General features: G+C 56.7%; 1 protein-coding gene across 50 annotated transcripts in view; it reads left to right on the top strand.

Annotated features, from left to right (window-relative positions):
- SRCIN1 (SRC kinase signaling inhibitor 1) overlaps nucleotides 1-17,339 on the top strand; it is a 71,693-nt gene extending 54,354 nt beyond the window's left edge. For 11 of the 50 annotated variants that reach the window (XR_013535909.1, XR_013535908.1, XR_013535907.1 and 8 more), the window contains 6 exons: nucleotides 161-407; nucleotides 924-1,158; nucleotides 2,977-3,131; nucleotides 3,468-3,620; nucleotides 4,471-5,700; nucleotides 6,700-7,582. Coding sequence is in view for 36 of the 50 variants with exons in the window: in XM_035301403.3 (XP_035157294.1) it covers nucleotides 161-407; nucleotides 924-1,158; nucleotides 2,977-3,131; nucleotides 3,468-3,620; nucleotides 4,293-4,415; nucleotides 6,700-7,350 (1,564 nt within the window). In the remaining 14 variants the exon portion in view is untranslated. Of the gene's footprint in view, nucleotides 1-160; nucleotides 408-923; nucleotides 1,159-2,976; nucleotides 3,132-3,467; nucleotides 3,621-4,292; nucleotides 5,701-6,699; nucleotides 7,583-8,164; nucleotides 8,312-8,548; nucleotides 8,620-15,127 lie in introns of those variants that run through there. The other 39 variants (XM_078374295.1, XM_078374296.1, XM_078374294.1 and 36 more) reach the window with 12 other exon arrangements.
- Nucleotides 17,340-18,862: the final 1,523 nt, after the last annotated feature.

The following is an 18,862-nucleotide window of genomic DNA, read 5'->3' as shown; positions in this document are numbered from 1 at the left end:
CTTGCTGTAGACTCAGCTTCCTCTTACTGGGGGGCAGTCACTCCTCCCCAGGCCCTCCACCTCTCCTGCAGCATCCCAGAGACTGCCTCCCACCCCCTGTCCCTGCTGCTGGGCTCCCACCTGCTGGGCTCACAGCTGCTCCCAACTCTCCCAACTTCAGGCAAGTGGATGAGGGTGTGTGGCCACCTCCGAACAACCTCCTGAGTCAGTCCCCCAAGAAGGTGATGGCAGAGACTGACTTCAACAAGAGCATGGACTTCGAAATACCACCTCCCAGCCCCCCGCTGAACCTGCACGAACTGAGTGGGCCAGCTGAAGGAGCCTCTCTTACCCCCAAAGGGGGCAACCCCACCAAAGGCCTGGACACTCCTGGCAAGAGAAGCGTAGACAAGGCTGTGTCTGTTGAGGTGCTGGGGCCAGGGATTGTGGGTGGTGCCCTGAGGCAGGTTCACACATTCTTACCACCATCCTTCCTAGGATGGGGAGTGCCAATCATGTGGGTCTTTTTCCTTGGGGGAGGAGGGCCAGTGCCCTCATGGAAGTCTAAGAAGCATAATGAGGATAACATTAGTCCCGATAGACAGAAAGCATATTACAAAGCTGCAATAATTAAAGCAGTATGATGTTTGCCTAAGAATAAACTTTGTAGTCAAAGAAACAATAGAATGCCCAGTAATAAGTCTAAGTTTATCACAAATGTAGTATATAATGAAGGTTATATACTCAGACTGACGGGGCATTCCTAACCCACGGGGATGGCATGTGATACCCACATGAAGTCGAAGGGTCCTCCTGGAGGTGGGATCAAATAGGACGCTTCCTTTTCTATTCCCTGCCTGTATGACTGTGGGGAGGAGGCTGAGGCTCCAGAGGTCCTGGAGCAGGAGAGCTACCTCAGTCCTGACTCCTGGCCCCCTCTCAAGGCTGCAGAGCGAGACTGGGAGGAGAAGCGGGCAGCCCTGACCCAGTACAGTGCCAAGGACATCAACCGGCTGCTGGAAGAGACACAGGCGGAGCTGCTCAAGGCCATCCCTGACCTGGACTGTGCCAGCAAGGCCCATCCAGGCCCAGCCCCCACTCCAGACCACAAGCCCCCCAAGGCCCCCCATGGCCAGAAGGCAGCCCCCCGAACAGAGCCCAGCGGGAGGAGAGGCTCAGGTATGGGGAGCAGTAGGGATGGATGGTGGGGAGCCCACCGTGGGGGAGTGCCCTCCTTGGGAGCTCAGGCTGACGGGGCAGCACTGGAGCATCAAGATCATTGTGGTTGGGCTGCCAGACAAGGGAGTCCCTGTCTCACCACTAAAGGGAGACCAAGACCGAGAGGGACAGGGCAAGCTGACTTCATCCCAGGCTTTTCCCACTGTCCTGGGAAGGGAGCCACTGAGAGGACCAGGCAGGGAGGATGAGCAAGTCCAGGCAGAGTTATCTGCCTCCACGACTTGGCTGGGTGCATGCCACAAACCAGGCTGTGCTGAGGGCAGGCTCCAGTGCTGATACTGACACGGTTCCATGCTCCACTCCCCAGCTTAAGTCATGGCCGCAGGGGAGGCAGAGATCCAGACCAGAAGTGGCAGTCGTCATTCCTTCATTTTATTAATTCTTTCAGTGCATATTTGTTAAGCACCTACTGTGTGCTGGGTGCTGGAGATATGGAAATAAGACAGGGCTTGCTTTCAAGGAGCTCAAAATTTAGTGAGGGAAATAATACCGCCATTTGTGTTTATCAAGCACTTACTCTGTGGTAAGAACTGTTCCAATGCTTTTAATGTATTCGTCCTTATAATTTTATAACAAGCCCAGGAGGCGGATATAGTAGCTAGTCCCATTTTACAGATGAGGAAACAAGCTCAAAATGATTAAGTAGGCCAGGCACGGTGGCTCACGCCTGTAATCCTAGCACTTTGGGAGGCCGAGGTGGGTGGATCAACTGAGGTCAGGAGTTCAAGACCAGCCTGGCCATCACAGTGAAACCCCATCTGAAAAAGAAAAAAAAAATGATTAAGTAATCTGTGCCGGGCCATGCCTAGTGTATAAACAGAACCAGCATGCAGGTGCTAAATAGAGTAGCAGAGGTGAATGCCGGTGCTGTGCAGTCCTGGCAGAGGCCCTGCGAGGGCAGGAAGCCTTCCCAAAAGAGGTGACTTTCCAACCCCCCACCCCACTCCACCCCCACCTTTCCCCCTCTTTAAAAAAAAAAAAAAGAGGTGACTTTTCGCTGAAGTCTTGCAAATGAGTGGGGCACTTCCCTAGCCAGTGAGAGAGGGCACTCCAGGGTGAGGGAACAGCATGTGCAAACCCCTGGAGGTGTGTGTGTGGCATGGCCTGAACAGGGTCTAAGCCGGGGTGCAGCAGGCAGAGCTGAGGCTGAAAGCTTGGCAGGTGCAGAGGTGCTGGCCTAAGGAGCTCAGACATGGTTGGGGTGATGGGGAGCCACTGCAGGATCAAAGGCAGGGGAATGGCACGGTGAGAGTGACCTCTCTGCAGGTTACCCTGGGAACAGGGCTGGAGGACAAATTCAGGGAAAGGAGAGCCCAGTGGGAGGGGCCAGGATCCTTGGAGGAGCATGGAGAGCTGAGCAAGGGTGAGGGGCTGGGGGGAGGAGGGGGTTAGAGCAGTGCCTCTCCAGTTTGAATGTGCATCCGTCACCCTGGGATCTGTTCAGCTGGATTCTGGTTTAGCAGCCTGGGAATGGGGCGGGAGCAGCAGTTCTGACAAGCTTCCAGGTGCTGCAGGTGCTGCTGATCCACAGACCACCCTTGGAGTCAGAACAGTGGGTGCTGTCAGGAGAGGGCCAGGGCTAGGGCTGGAGTGCAGGAGGAAGAGGAGGAGGGCCCTGTGTTCTTGCCCCCAGGCCTTCCCCTCACCTCCTCCTGGTCCTCCCTGGAGGAAGAGGCAAGGTTTATCCCCTTTGAGTTAGATGCAGTACAGACTCCAGGATTGCAGGCCCTCTGACCCCCAGCCCCTTGGTGCCCGCAGATGAGTTGACAGTGCCCCGATACCGCACAGAAAAGCCCTCCAAGTCGCCCCCGCCGCCCCCGCCCCGCCGGAGCTTCCCCTCCTCTCACGGCCTGACCACCACACGCACTGGAGAGGTGGTGGTCACCAGCAAGAAGGACTCAGCTTTCATCAAGGTACCACTCCCGCCTGGGACAGAGGGCCCTGGGACTGAGTTAGGATGAAGCCTCAGATGAATTCTGCAGACCCTTTGGGGTGGGAAAGAGACCCCTTTCTCAGAGGACGTGGAAGGAAAGAGAGGGTGGCTGGTGGTAACTTTGTTGTGCTAGTTTGGGACCCTGGGTATGTGTATTTGCCTTAATTTCATGCCAGGCCCCTGCCCGTTCGGGGACACCCTGGCAGGGGACAGCAGAAGTAGCCGACAAGAAGCTGGGGGGATGGGAGACGGGTGAGGTGAGCTGGTGCTGAAGGGAGGTAGAGCCTGGCCCTGACAGGGGTCCCGGGCCTTGCAGAAGGCCGAGTCCGAGGAGCTGGAGGTGCAGAAGCCCCAAGTGAAGCTGCGCCGGGCGGTGTCCGAGGTAGCCCGCCCGGCCTCCACACCACCCATCATGGCCTCGGCCATCAAGGACGAGGACGATGAGGATCGCATCATCGCAGAGCTGGAGGTGGGTCAGGACCTGCCTGGCCACCGAGGCCTCAGCCAGACCCCCTTCCCTGCCAGGCTGCCCCCAGGCCAGGTGACATGAGGCGGAGGAGGGGCTCTGGGGCTCCCTGTGGAGCACTGGCTGTTCAGACCCCAGGCTTCTTGCCTCCATTTCTTCACTGTGAAATGAGAGGTGGGGGTCTAAGGTCTTCTCTCCTTGCAGGTCTGAGTTTTTAAATTGTAGTCCCCGAGTCCCCCAAGTATCTGCAGACCTCGTGCACTCTGAAAGCCCCACACCCAAAGAATCTGAGATCACCGAGTTTGGAGACCCCCAGCCCCGAGTGTTCCAAGATCAGCTCATGCTTGAGGCGCCCCCATGCTTGAGTATTCTGAGGGAAAGCTCTGAGACTCAGCCTCATGCCTCCACTCTCCCCGCGGTGTTGGTCACCGCACTCGAGTGTTCTCAGCCACCCTCAGCCCCAGTGCCAGAGACCTGGACTACCAGGGCCTCTGGAGGAGGTGACCGAATGAGGCCAGAGAGGGATGATGGCCATGGCAAGGGACCAAGGGGTGAGGCTAGGGGCCTGATGCCATCCCAGGCCACCCTCCCCAAGGGTGCCAGGGCCACAAGCCAGCACCCCCATCCTCCCTGGTACCCCCTCCTCCAAACCTGTCCCCACCTTCTGCTCCCCAGGTGTTTGAGAGAAGCTCAGTGTCTTCCCTCCCCCCCACGCCCCGCCGCCAGCTGATCCCCACCTTGCTGTCCCCCCAGGACCTGGGGCCCCCCAGGGGCTCAGCCCTGGGCCCTACACGGAAGGTAACGGGGCTGCCCCCCACTTCTCACAGCTCTCTCTCTGCCTGTGCCTCCACAGCTTCCTCTCACCTCTCACGCTAACCTGCTAAAACGCCAGTCACCGTCCTGAGTCCCGCCACGGCCACAGCCACTGCCACAGCGTCACACGTGGACTCACCCCTCCCCTACTCCAAGGACAGGCGCATAACCCTTCCTCCCTGCTGCCTGCTAGGGGGGATCCCCGAGACTCCAGCAGCCTGGGTGTCTGGTGGCCCCTTGTGTCTGCATTTTCTCATGGGCTTGCTGATGGGGGCCAGAGTATTTTGTTCTGGTTCACAGTCTGAGCTTAGGTCTGGCCTGAAAGCTGACTATGGTCTTGGGCCAAGACTGGAGTTTGGATCTTGCTGACAGGATGACTTTGGGTCCAGCTCAAAATCTGACCTTGTCCTGAGCCCTTGCCTAGACCCCACCTCCATCCCCACTGCTCTGCTGCCTGTGCTGGGAGGGGCTCTGTTTCCCCACTAGAATCTATGCCTTGTGCTGGGGGCCAGGACACCGCAGGGGCAGGCACATCCACAGCCTAACCATCCCCATGGCCCACGTTGCTTTCTTTGACAGAGAGCTTGGAGTGGAAGAAATCCATGCCAGTCCTTGGCTGCCAGTTCTTTCTGCCTTGGGAAGTTCTTCCTTCTCTCTAACCTCAGTTCTTGCTGCTGTCCTGCTGAACTTATTTTCTCTTTATTCCTTCCTGGGAATTTGGGGGTGAACCTGCTGCCAGCACCCCACCCCTGGGGACTGTGCTTGGGGAGGAGGGAAGGGGGAGGATCTGGGAATCCGGCTGAGGCAGGGGGACCTTTGCTCTGGGGAGGGATAGCCTCCCATGTGCACACACTCCCTTTCTGGGTCTCCCCGGCTCACAGTAGACTCTGGGCTGGCAGCCACCTGATTTCTAGCCTGGTTGGAGGCCTGGTGGCATTTTGGTTTCCTGGCGGGGGAGGAACAGAGAGGCATCAGACAGTGGACAGTGCCTCCTGCTGGGCAGGGGATGGGCACAGGGCAGTGCAAGGAACCTCTAGGATGAGCTGTGTGGAAGGGGCGCCTCCTGGGCTGGCTGTGCCCGCAGCACTTTGGCCCCTCCCATCCAAGCCCTGCCCCTTTCCGGCTCTGGAGGCCAATCCTGAGGGGCGCAGTGGACAAGGCCTTTTGCCCCTGGCCAGCCCTCTGCATCCTGCAGCCGCATCGGGCAGTGGAGCTGGGCGAGCTTGAGGTCGCCCTCTCTGCCTTCCCAATCAGCACCCCCAGCTTCCAGGTAAGTAGGTGGTAAGGCTGGGTGGGTTCCTTTGCAGGGGGGTGGTTGGGGGTCCCTGCTACCAGCTCCCATCTTCCCTTTAGTGGAAGGAGCACTGGCCTTGGAGTCAGATTATCTGGGTTCAAATCCAGGCTCTGCCACTAACTAGCTGTGGGTGGGTGACCTTGGGTGAAGCGTGTAACCTCTCCCCCTGGTGAGAGCAGCAGTCACTTCATGGGTTAAGGTAGGCACTGAAGGTGAGGATGGGTGTGGCAGCGCCTGGCACAAGCCTGGTGTTCAGAGTTAGACCAGGATTTCACTGATGTTGGGAAGTGGTACTTGGGGCCTCCCTCTGCATCCTCACTGAGGCCATGGCCAGGGATGCTGGCACTAGAGCAGGTGCCCAAGGAAGCTTTGCCTGAGTGTGTGCAGCAGAGGGTTTGGCAGGAGGCGAGCCCCACCCATTTGGCTGTGAAGCTCTTGGGGAGAGCACACAAAGTTGAGGGGGACCAGAAGTCTCTGATGGGATGTGTCCCCACCCTCCAAGGCCAGAGGCTGACATGTGGTCTCTGTCCACACAGGGCCGAAGGTCTTGGTCATTCCATTCATTTCAACAAATAGTTAATATTTCTGAAGCACTCACACCAGGCCCGGCGAGCTCACTTAACCCTCCACCAGCCCCATCTTGGTGCTGAGTCACAGATGGGCACACTCCGGGGGTCAACACTGATACCGGCTCCTGGAGCTCACATGGGCGGTGTGAACTAAACGTTGCCTGCCCCTGGGCAAACCAGCACCTTTCCCAGAAAGCAGGGGGCCATGCGGTATGGAGGGAAGAGACCTGAATTCTGGTCCCAATTCTGCCTCCAACTTACTGGGTAGCCTCTGTCAGGACCCTCCCTGCCTCAGTGTCCCCATCTGTGAAAGAAGGGGGCTAGGCTCACCTAACTGTAACCCCCCTTGTAGCCTGGGGTTTGGTTGTAGGAATCACATACTTCCTCATCTTCCTTCTGCCCCCAGGCTGTCCCAGGTCCCAGGGCCTTCTGCATCCCAAGGATCATCTTGACACAGTGTGCCCCCAACCCTCCCTCCATGCCAGAGGCCAGACTTGAGGACCCAGGACCCAGGACAGCTCCTATCCCAAGACCTCGGACGCTGGCTGACAGCAGGAGAGGCTGGAATGGCCCACAGGTCCTGCCAGGGGCAGTCGGGAAGACTCCCAGGCCAAGGAGCAGGTTCATGCCCCAGAGGGAGAGGGCAGTTCTGAAGACACTGGGCAGAGGACGCTGCAGCCCAGAGGATAAAGGAGCCAGGGTCCCCGGGCCTCAGGGACCAGCCCAGGATGGGACTCCGGAGACCTCTACTGCTGACACCTACCCAGAAGAGACCCTCAAGGACTCTGGACATGATGCCCAAACGTGCAGTAGGGAGTGCCAGGGCCAGGTTGCCGCCAGCTCAGGCTGCACTGCATGGGGCGCCACCGCCTGGCGGATGGACAGCCTGGAGGAGACGCTCCGGGAGCTGGAAGCCACCCTGAGCAACATGGGCACAGGCCCTGCTGTGGGGCCCCCTGACAGCCCTCCATCCCTACCCCTTTGCCCCCAGGTGGCTGTCCCCTTTTCATCTTCCCCTGCTGCCTTCCTGCTCCATTTCCAGAGTCGGACGGAGTAGTGGGCGGCAGGAGTGCCAGGCCAGCCCCCTCCTCCCACCAGCCTTCTCTCAGCTCTTACTGCTCTGCTGGAAGCCTGGTGCCAGAGCAGGGTTTGCAGGCAGAGTCCGGGGGAGGCTGGGAAGCCGGTCTACCCAGGGGTCGGCCAGCCCCCAGCTTCGGCAAGAACCAGGGCCGCTCCCCTTCTGCCCTATATCTGTAAACCAGCTAATAAAGTTTTCTCCCCACCTTCCATCCCCATGCTCCCCTCCCCCTCCTGTCTGGCTTTCTGTCTCTGTCATCTCTCTGCTCGCGCCTCTGGATCCCCAGTGTCCCCTGGGCAGGCCTGGTACTTGGGGAGGTTCATGGGGGCCAAGCTTGCCTCCATGGGAAACCTCACCTCAATCCTCCCATTAGGAGGAGGATGTGGCCTGGGGCCACCCGTCTGCTCTGTGTGCCGTTATAGATGGCCCCTCGCTAGCATGTGCACCCAGGTCTAGATGGTGCCCCTTGCCGGGAGCGGGGTCGCTGCTGGGGACCCTCACTTTAGCAGAGGCTCCCCAAGGAGGGTATCAGCTGCCCCTGGGCTACTCAAGGAAGCCACCAAAAAGTCTCCCTCAGGAGCCGCTGGGAAGCTGGCTGAGCAGCACCCCCCACTCTCCTGCAGGGAAGCCGTAAATGGGGGCTCAGAGGGTGGGCCTGGTCCTGGACTGGGATGTAGAGCCAGAGAGGGGTCTCCAGGTCTCAGAGGGCCCTGCTGAGGAGGTCCCAGCCCGTGCTAGGTTCCTGTGTGATTCACCCCATGCGGACCCTGCAACCCTGTTCCTCTTCTTGCAGAGTGGCGGAGGCAGTGTACCACCCATGAAGGTGGTGACTCCGGGGGCCTCTCGGCTGAAGGCAGCCCAGGGCCAGGCGGGCAGCCCCGACAAAAGCAAGCATGGCAAGCAGAGGGCCGAGTACATGCGGATCCAGGCCCAGCAGCAGGTGAGGGCAGGGACTGTGGGGCCACCTGGGCCCGCTCCTCGGCATGCCGGGCCCCAGTGCAGGGCACCTCCTGCCCCTGCTCCCATGACCAGCTTCCCCCATCTCTGCCCAGACACACCCTCCCTGCCGGGACCACCCCACCCACCCTCTGAACCATCTTCTCCCTCCTCCTCCCAATCCCGGAGCTTTGGATCTGGATTAGAACATGAGTTCCCAACCTGGCACCTCCCCTCTCAGGAGTCCCCTCACTCAGAGACAGAAGACTCATCTCCAGCTACCACTGCTGCTCTTGGAGGAGGGGTGAGCTGGTTAGTTTGAGACTCCAGAAGCCCCTTCTCAGGCCCAGCCTACCCTGGGATGCATAAGGGGGATTTGGGGCCCTCTCCTTCCTGCCACTCCAGTTCTCTCTTCTGCTTCCCCTCCCTCTTCCCAGCCTGCTCTTCCAGATCCCACTCTCATCTCAGGCTCCCTCTGAGCTCTTAGGCCACCCCCAGCCGAGGGAGAAGCCAGCTTTGCATCTGCCTTTCAGCCTTGTGTTTGGGTTTCAGTGGGGTCACCTCCCATCTTTGCAAGGTGAGGTGGGGACAAGGGAGAGGCACTTTGGCCCTCAGGAAGGGCAGGGGTGCCAAAGGAATTGCAGGGCTGCTGCAGTCTTTCAGATCCAATGAGCAGGTGCGGGGGCCACGTAGAGAGTGGACAAACCTCACCCGTGGGTGTTTATTGCCCATGGCCTGCCTGTGTGGCCCAGTTAGAGGCTGCAGGGTGGCCCCCAGACTTACTTGTGAGAGACAGTGTGCTCATTTGGGTCAGTGAATATTTCTGAGCAGCTCCTGTATGCCAGGCCCATCCTGGTTGTGAGGGTGGGGGCTGTGTTATGTCCAGATGCTCTCACTTGAAGAAGGTTCTAGATTTAGAGGCAAACGGTTAGAAATGGGTGAGTCCACCTCCTTTTCAGATGAGGGGACAGCTCAGAGAAGGGACGGGCTTCCCAAAGATGCAGAGCAAGGGGGCATCACAGCCAAGATCAGGACCCAGGAACCCTGGAACCTTTCCCTTCACTGGCCCTGGGACAGCCCTGGGCACCCAAGGCCCTGCCTCCGTGCTGGCTCCCGGGAGAACCTCTCAAAGACCAGCCCTCCAGCCCCCTACAGCCTCTCCACAGCTTCCCACCTGCCAACTCATGGTCCCCAGACACCCCTCGAGTCTCACCCGCAACTCTTTTCCTGCCACTGCCATTCCCCCGGTCCTGTCCAGGTGCCCAGCATAGCAGCTGACACTGACAGAGCTTTCGCTGGGGCACCTGTGTTACCTCATCTCACACTCACCACAGGAAGGTCTCTTACCCCCATGTGACCAGTGAGGAAACAGACTTAACCCAAGGCCACACAGCTGGCAAGTGGGGGGCAATACCCCAGTCCAGACTGCCTCCCTCCCCACCACAGAGCTTCATCCTCCCCAGCAGGCCCTTCCCTCAGCTCTAATCATGCTCCCGTTTCCCACCCTAGCCCCTCGATCCCCAGAGCCCAGCTCCTTGGCTGTGGTGTCAGCCTCCACCCTTCCCGGGCTTGCCTGGGTCCCCAGCGGCATCCAGGTGTGCTCTTTCCACCCCCTCCCACACTGCTCTGCAGCATATGGCTGTGTAGACCCCCCCACCTGCATAGGGCTGTGCAGACCCTCTGTTCCTCAGCATCCTCTCTGCAGCCTCCACCCCAGCCTCAGGGCTCCTTTCTGGGTGGGTGACTTTTTTTTTTTTTTTTTTTTTTGAGATGGAGTCTCACTCTGTCATGCAGGCTGGAGTGCAGTGGTACAATCTTAGCTTACTGCAGCCTCCACCACCAGGTTCAAGTGATTCTCATGCCTCAGCCTCTTGAGCAGCTAGGACTACAGGCGTGTGCCACCAGGCTGGTTAATTTTTGTATTTTTAGTAGAGACGGAGTTTCACCATGTTGGCAGGCGGTTCTCCAACTCCTGAGCTCAGGTGATCCACCTGACTCAGCCTCCCAAAGTGCTGGGATCACAGGTGTGAGACACCACACCCAGCCTGGGCAACTCTCCTCTTCCCGCCTCTTTCCTTCCCTGTTCCCTTCTCCTCAGCCTCTCCTCACACCATTCCTTCCTCTCCTTGGGCACCAGGCACTGCTTAGTCCCTGCCCCCACCCAGGTCTCCACTCCAGTCATCCATACACACCTCCCCAGGCTCCTCGAACAGACACAATGCCCCCCTCCCGCCCCAGCCTATACTAGGCTTACTAGGCTGCCCCAGCTGCTGTCCCGCTCAGGAAGGGTCACCTACCCCAGACTTGCCGAGCCCCTCCCTGCCCCTGTCTCACTTCCAGTGCTTCAGTAGGCTTTCTTACAAACGGCTTTTTTTTTGTTGCCCAGGCTGGAGTGCAATGGTGCCATCTCGGCTCACTGCAACCTCCACCTCCCGGGTTCAAGCGATTCTCCTGCCTCAGCCTCCTGAGTAGCTGGGACTACAGCCGAGCATCACCACACCTGGCCAATTTTTTTTTGTGTGTGTATTTTTAGTAGAGATGGGGTTTCACCATGTTGGTCAGGCTGGTCTCAAATTCCTGACCTCATGATCCGCCCACCTCAGCCTCCCAAAGTGCTGGGATTACAGGTGTGAGCCACTGTGCCCGGCCACTACTTCTTTCTGGTAAAGTAATACATGTTTCCTGTGGAAATTTTAAATAGTAAAGTATAGAGATGCAGGGGGAAAACCATCTATGTCTTACTATCCACATGCATGGGCTTCTAAGAGCTCCCTGTGACTTCTGTCACCTCTAACTGATTTCCCAAGGCCTGCGAGTGGGAAGGGAACTTTGTAAAATGCAGATTTGATTGTCTCTGTGTGTGTCAGACACACACACACACCCCTGCCAGCTTAAAATCCCTGCCCCGATCCCCGGTGGATGATAAGCCCAAATCCTTCCTGTGCGGCCCAGGCCCTTCACAGCAGCCTCAGCTCACCCTGCCCCTCCGCTCCACGCCCTCCGTGTGCTCCAGCCACACCGGCCACTGGTGGGACATGCTCCACGCCAGCTCAGCCTGTGGCCTTGGTCAGAGTCTTCTCTCTTCTCAGGCCTTTCCTCATCTGTACAATGGGGACAGAAGTATCCAGCCGGGTCCTGAGCTCACGTAGTGCCAGGTGCAGGAGAGAGCTGGGAAAACCACAGCGAGCTCTATGGCGGGGGGTCGGCGCCCAAGGCCTCTCCTTCACCCAGTGAGCCTAAGCTGTCAACAATGTTGAGGTGGAGGGGACTAGAAGTGCCGGGATCAGGGACACGGAAATTGGGAGTGAGGAAGTTCTAAGGTGCAGGTGCCTTGCCACAGTGCCTGACCCCACGGGGCAGTCAGAGGAAGAAAAGCCCGTGAATGTTGTGCTTTGAGATGGGGGCCAGGTTCCCAGGCGTGCAAGGATCAAGGGCTTCGTGGCGACCTGAAGCTATGGACACCCCTTCTTCTATTAGGGCTAAGAAATCTGCCGTGACTCAGTGTCCTTGTCTGTAAATGGAGCTAATATTGTGAGCTAGGGCTCATAAGCCTATTACTAAGGATTAAATATGATCTAAGTAAAGAGTGTACCCAGTGCCCGGCGCGTGGAGCTGCTTTCTTCTGCTTACTGCTATTTGTTTTCTTCGAGACTGAGTTTTGCTCTGTCACCCAGGCTGGAGTGCAGTGGCATGATCTCGGCTCATTGCAACCTCCACTTCCCGGGTTCAAGCAATTCTCCTGTCTCAGTCTCCCAAGTAGCTGGGATTACAGGCACGCGCCACCACACCAGGCTAATTTTTGTATTTTTAGTAGAAACAGGGTTTCACCATGTTGGCCAGGCTGGTCTCGAACTCCTGAACTTGTGATCCACCCGCCCTGCCCTCCCAAAGTGCTGGGATTACAGGTGGGAGCCACTGCGCCCAGCCTTTATTTATTTTTGTATTTTTTTAGTAAAGATGGGGTTTCACCATGTTGACCAGACTGGTCTCAAAGGCCTGCCTTGGCCTCCCAAAGTGCTGGGATTCCAGGCGTGAGCCATCACATCCGGCCCCATATGAAGAAACTTTAATCAAAGGACCACACCAGAGGATTAAGGGAGCAAACAAGGGATGTCGAGGCACCCATGGACATCCCAGTGCAGGAGGCTGTGACTCCCTGGGTGAAGAGCAGTGGGGCAGGTGTTTAGTTGAGTCCCAGAGGGCAGGAGCAGCAGAGCTGTGCTGTAGATGGCACAGCTGCAGCCTGTGACACTGTTCCAAGGTGGAGAGAGCAGGGAAGGAACTTCACCCCCTCCCTCTCTCACCCTGCCATAGACCCCATGCCCAAAACCCAACCAGAGGCCAGTCAGCAAAGGAATGACCGGAGTCAGCCTCTCAGGGTACAGAGCAGGGCAGAAATTAGTTCTGGGAGGGCGGGGGCAGTGGCTCAGGCCTGCAATCCCAACACTTTGGGAGGCTAAGACAGGAGAATCACTTGAGGCCAGGAATTCACGACCAGCCTGGGCAACACAGTGAGCCCCCATCTTTAAAATAAAAAATGAAATACAGAAATTGGTTCTCGGGCAAGGAGAGACAAGTGAAAGACATAGCATACCTGTCAGGTACCAAGTGTATATACCTGTTTCTTCCTCATAACAACTGTATACCTTAGAGGAAACCATGTTGTCGCAGCTGCATCCCCAGAACACCTAGAATAGTGCTAGGCATAAGTAGGTACTCAGTAAATAATTGTTGGGTGAATGAGCGAATGAGTTTGCCACTGATTAGGCCCAATCCAGATGGAAACAGACAAAGCGAATCTGACAGGTGAAAATAGCAATCACTATAATGGCTACCATTTGTTGCACGTATCCTGAGGGTGCTGGGCCCCGGGCTTCACGCCTGTTGGCTTCATCACATCCTGTGCATCAGGTGCTGTGGGGCCTGTTATCCTTGTCTGCAGGTGAGACACGAAGGCCCAGAGAGATACACGATTAGGGTCATATGGTTAAAAAGTGACGGAGCGGGGATTTGAACCCGTCTGCCTGCTACAAATTCTGCTGCCTTAGTGCTGGATTCTGTTGGCCTACCAGGGAGCATAACCTCGTGGGTGTGAGCAAGCCTCTTTGAGATCATGAGAATTCTAGAAGGTGGCACCTTAAAAAAAAAAAGACAGTTGACTAGAGCAGTAAAGCAATGCTGGGCCTCACGTGTGTCAGTGAGAATGCTTTCAGCTGCAAGGAACAGGCACTCCGATTCAAAATGGCTCAAACAATAAGGAAAGGTATCCTCTAACCAGGAAGGCTGGAAGCAGGGAGATTCCAGGGTTGGCGCATTCAGCAGCTTGAGGATAGCAGGACTGAAGTTTCTTTGTATTTGGTCCTGTTGTCATTTCTATTATTATTATTTTTTTTTTGAGAAAGGGTCTTACTCTGTCACCCAGGCTGGAGTGCAGCGGTGCGATCACAGCTCACTGCCACTTTCACCTCCTGGGCTCAGGCAGTCCTACCTCAGCCTCCAGAGAAGCTGGAACCACAGGCACACACCATCACACTCAGCTAAAAAAAAGTTTGTTTTTTGTTTTTTTTTTAAGTGGAGACAAGGTCTTGCCATGTTGTCCAGGCTGGTCTTGACTTCCTGGGCTCAAGCAATCCTCCTGCCTCGACCTCCTAAAGTGCAGGGATTACAGGTGTGAGCCATCACACCCGGCCCTTGTTTTGATTTGCATAAAAGGGAAATGTAGACAGCAACCTACGCTGTGGCGAGCAAAACCCAGGTGAATCGCGGAACCAGCCATTCGCGCACCTGTGTTAGAAGAAATGGTGATTGTAGTCAGGGTGGTTCTTCACCATGAGCGTGAGCCGGGCAGGCTGCTGAAGGCAGGGCGTGCCTTAGCTGCTGTCTTCGCTGCTGGAAGGCCTCTGAAAGAACCCCCTGGCAGCAGGGTGACAATACAGAAGTGAACGTCCCTGCCCAGACCTAACCTCAGGGTGGTCTCTGGTGACTCGCCACAGCACCCTGTCTCATCTTTTGGATCTTTTTTTAAATCAGGGTGGTTCAGTTCTCACACTAGTAGCTAAGCAAGGCCAGGAGGGACAGTGAATACAATTCCCGGGAGAGACCAGGTCCATGTAGCCCTAACCCAGTGGATCTCAAAGGTAAGTGTGCAGCAGACTCACGTGGGTGCCTGCTTTGAAAATGCACATTCAGGAGCCCACACAAGAGACAGGGGAGCCCAGGAATATGCATTCACGATGCATGCTACAGGGGGTCTGTCCCCTGGAGGTGATGAGGTGATGCACGATGCACATAGCTCTCAAACCATACTTTGGAGACCAAAGCTCCAGATGCCGAGCCTCTGGGACTGGGGGAGACACGGCCTGATGTAGGGGTCCACCGAAGGTGGGAGGAGGCTGAGGGGCCAGTTCTGACCACCAGAGCTGACCAGTGAGGGCAGGCAAGTCATGAGGGAGTAGCCCCCATGACCAACTGGGGCAACCAGGAGCACTTTCGGTGCTTCCTGTGCTGGGTGGGAGGCTGTGTGGTAGCACCGTCCCAGATTTCCAGGTGGTTTGGGGGGGGGTCTTCAACGTGTTTATTCCCGACTCTGTTGCCACCAGGATGAGGTTGGAAGGGGCCTTGGCCATACGGCAGGCCAGTTGGGACTAGGAGCCTTTCCCCACCCTGCCCCCCTCCCCCCAAGGCTGGGTGTCCCTGTGGCAGCTAACGTTTCACTTCTTCTTCCTTCCCTCCTCTGCCCTCCCCCACCGTCTCCCGGCCCGGCCTGGGCGCGGCCTCTCCTGCGCTTCTCTGGTCACTCTGCTTCTCTCTCTGCTCACAGTAACTGTGGACCTGCCCTCCGGCTCTGACTGCCCAGCCCAGGCCCTTTGTCCCATCTCTTGCTCCCTCCCCACACCCCGTTTCTGCCCCTGCCCCTGCCCCTCCCCATTCAGGGGATTCCTCTCTCCAGATGCTCCTCTGGCTTCTTCCTTTTGCAGTTAATTTCCTTGGATTTGTGGAGGTTTTCCACTTTTAAAACTTCAGCTGGGGGCCAGCATGGAGGCGCTCCCTTCCGCTCTCTGACCCCTGACCCCTGTTTTTGTTCCAGGCCACTAAACCATCTAAAGAGATGAGCGGGTCGAATGAGACCTCGAGCCCAGTCTCAGAAAAGCCCTCGGCTTCCAGAACCTCTATTCCCGTATTGACTTCCTTTGGGGCAAGGAATTCTTCCATCTCCTTCTAGAAGCCCCTCACCCACCACCCCGCCTGTCCCCCTCCCTCATTCCTGCCATTTCTCCCCTTTCTTCCCTTCATCTCAGCCCCACCCCACTCTCCAGACCCCCAGGGATGTGCCCTGCAGAGGAGGGGCAGCCCTCCCCAGCTCCCTCTACCATCCTCTGTTGGTGTTTTTGGGTTTTTTTTTTTAACGGTTCACTTTTAATTATCTTTTTTTAAACAGTCAAACTAAAAACCAAACACACCACCTTCCTTGATGGTTCCCAGCTGGCCTCTCATTGGCTGCACCTGTCACGTCTCTCCCTCTTCTCTTTCACCACTCTCCCCGCTCAGAGTCCATCCTGAAGCTCCTGCACCCCCTTCCTGCCTTCCCCTCACTTCCCAAGAATACTCCAAACAAACTCTGAGCCACGGAGACTGGGAGCAATGGGAGACCCTCTCCCCTTTCTTGGTACCTACCTGGAGGAACTCGGGGACATCGGACCAACCCCTACATCAGGCTGGAGAGCGGGGCGCAGGGAGACTGGCCTTGGAGACGCCCCACTCCCTGTCCCAGCTTGGACAAGACTGTGACCTCTGTGGCTGCTCTGTGCCCTCCTACTCACACCCTGGGGGGGCCTGAAGTCCAGATGGACAGGCTGGAGGAGGGGCTGGGGCTTGAGAGGCCTCAGGGTGGGTGTGAGGTCAGTCATGGAGTCTGTGTCCCTGGGGAGGTGCTGGCCTGCTGGGTCTCACCGTCCTGTGGGGAGTGGAGGACAGAGGCCCTTTGGACCGCTGGATGTGAAGGGTGGGTCATAAGGACAGCTGGACATCGGGGACACTGCCTTGGAAGAGGGTGCCCCGGACAGGTATTTGGTACTTTTAGTTTCCTGATTTAGCACTTTAAATGACATTAACTTATTTAAGGGGGGTGGGGTGGGCAAGAACGAGGGGCCTAGAAAACCAGGTTTTGTGGCCTGCAGGTTGGGGAAGGGTCTGGTTTGGGGAGAATGGGAGAGTCAGAGGGGCTTGACAGGGAGCAGTGAAGACAACTGGGACCCGAAGGTGGGGTGACTTGACCTTCAGGCGTCCTCTTTGTGATATGAGGGTTTTCTGGGAAAGGGTGAGATGTAGTTTTTCAGTGGGGCTCTGGTGACCCTGGTGAGATGTCTGAAGGTCCCTGAGGCCTGACCGTCCAGCCAGCACCCCCAGCCTGTGGATGCCAACCTGCCCTGCGGAGGCGGTTGGCAGTGCCACCTGGCTTTTGGCCGGGTCTTGGGGAGCCAGAGAGAGGCCAATTCTGGTTCTCTCCTGGCCCCCCAGAAGGCACAGTGAGGAGCCAGTAGGGAGATGATGGGAGAGGAGATGGAGGAGCAGCGGGATTCCCACCTGGAGCACAAAGCAAAGCAAGCACAGGGGAGGGACTGGAGTTGGTCCCCCCAGCAAGCACAGAAAGCGGGAGCCAGGGAGGCAGAGCCCCAGCCCTGGGAGCCTGGCTTGGGAAGGTCCGAGCTTGGGGAGCTGGGAGCTGTTGAAGGTCTGTGGGGGAGGGGAAACGGGTTGTGTTTCTTCATTTCTCTTTTTTTCTTGTTTTTGCCTTTGTTGGTTCATCCTTGTTTTCTAGCTTTGGATCATTTTTGTACGAAGGCGAGCAAGCCTTTTTGAAAAATAACAAAAGAGGGAAAAAAAATCCCTCCTGAAAAAAAAAAAACCCTCCTGAAAAAAAAACCCTGGAAAATAGGAAAAAAAGGACCTCATAAATGATGCAATTACTTTTAATTGCAGGCAACTCTTTACATTTAAGTGAAGTGTCTTAACATTTTATATTGTTTTAAAAATATATTTACATATTATATATATAATATACGTAATATAAATATATATAAATATTTAAAAAAAAAAAAAAAAACCACGGCACTCTCTCCCTGGCCGCTGTTTTGGTGGGGGAGGGGGTCTGGGGGGCGGGCATGTCGGCCTGGCTTCTGTGGTCCCGGTGAAACGGTCTGGTTTGATTTGGCTGTACAGAGACCCCCTGGCTTGGGAGGGGAGGGGGGAGTGGTGCCCCCTCCTCCCTCCACTCATTACTCTGCTTGCTACTTCGCTTGCCCGCAGCTCCCACCCTCAGCCCTGTCACTGGAATGTGTGCCCCACCGTCATTGTCCTGAGTTGAATGTCCCTTTGTAGGGGAGGTAGGGGGACACTGTCCATCCATGAAGGGGCAGAAGGAGGGAGCCACGCGCCCCACCCCACCCACTCGGGGGAAGCCCAGTGGGTTTGCATCTTTCTTTCCCTTTGGTTTCGGCACATTTATGGGCTGGGAGGCACCCATGTGGAATCATGTGCAGCCTGCGTGTGTGCAGATGCATGGGGCCTGCATTAGCAGGCGCAGCCGAGCACTCGTGGGGGGGGGGGGCGTGTGCACATCTGTGCATGTAACCTGTTCAGGCATTGGCACGTGCCTACCTGCATGTTATCGTGAGAGGAGCTTCATGTGTGAGAACAAGTGTGATGTGTGTGCAGACACACCTAGTGCCGGAGACATGTGCGTGGGCCACAAACATGTAGACAGAGGCTCATACATAGAAGTGCATGTGATCTGTCTGCCAGTGTGTGTGTGCATATATGTGTGCTGGTGCAGACCCAGGCGTGTGGGTGGGCCTCTGTGTGTGTGTTCACATGTGTTCACATGTCTTCCATCATCCCTGCACTGCTGGCTCCAGCTCCCTTCCCGAGCCCCTGTTCCCGCTGGCCCTCTCACAGCCCGCAGCACGTCAGTGCCCCCAGCTGCATGCGCCTCGCTGCTCTGTCCATCAGTGTGTGCTTGACCAAGAGAAAACGAAGATGTCTGGGGGGACCCCTGTACCTGATCCTCTCAGCCCCCGCCCACTGTGCTGTGTTACTCGCATGGGGGATTTCTCTCCTGCCCCTTCCACAATATGCTGTTTCCCCTGGAGCCTCAGGTCTGAGGCTCTGAGTGGGGTCCCCAGGGGGCCCCTGCTGGGGTGAGCCCCGGCTCCACACCCTGCCCCGTCCACCCTGTAGGGCCCGTGTTGGTGTAGCAGTGATGGCTTCTGTGGATATTCTGTGACCTCTGTTGGTGTAACTTGACAATTTCTAAATGGAAAAGGGTTGCTGTGTTTTCTCTGTCTCTCTTTTTTAATGTCCTTTTTTCTTCTCACCTCCCTGCTCTTTCCTTTTCAGTTTTTCTAGCCAAGTGTTTGGGGCTTTAATAAAACTTGTTTCTTTTTCCTCTCCTGGATTTCCTTCCTACAGACTGATGTCTCATTATTTCTCAGCTTCACCCTGGAGGGTCTGGAAGGTGCTAGAATGGGCCGGGTGGCAGTTGGGGAATCCCTGGCAG

This window comes from Callithrix jacchus, chromosome 5, assembly GCF_049354715.1.
Source record: "Callithrix jacchus isolate 240 chromosome 5, calJac240_pri, whole genome shotgun sequence".
Lineage (NCBI taxonomy): Eukaryota > Metazoa > Chordata > Mammalia > Primates > Cebidae > Callithrix > Callithrix jacchus.
The sequence above is the reverse complement of the archived record's forward strand: the minus strand, read 5'-3'. Positions and strand labels throughout refer to the sequence as shown.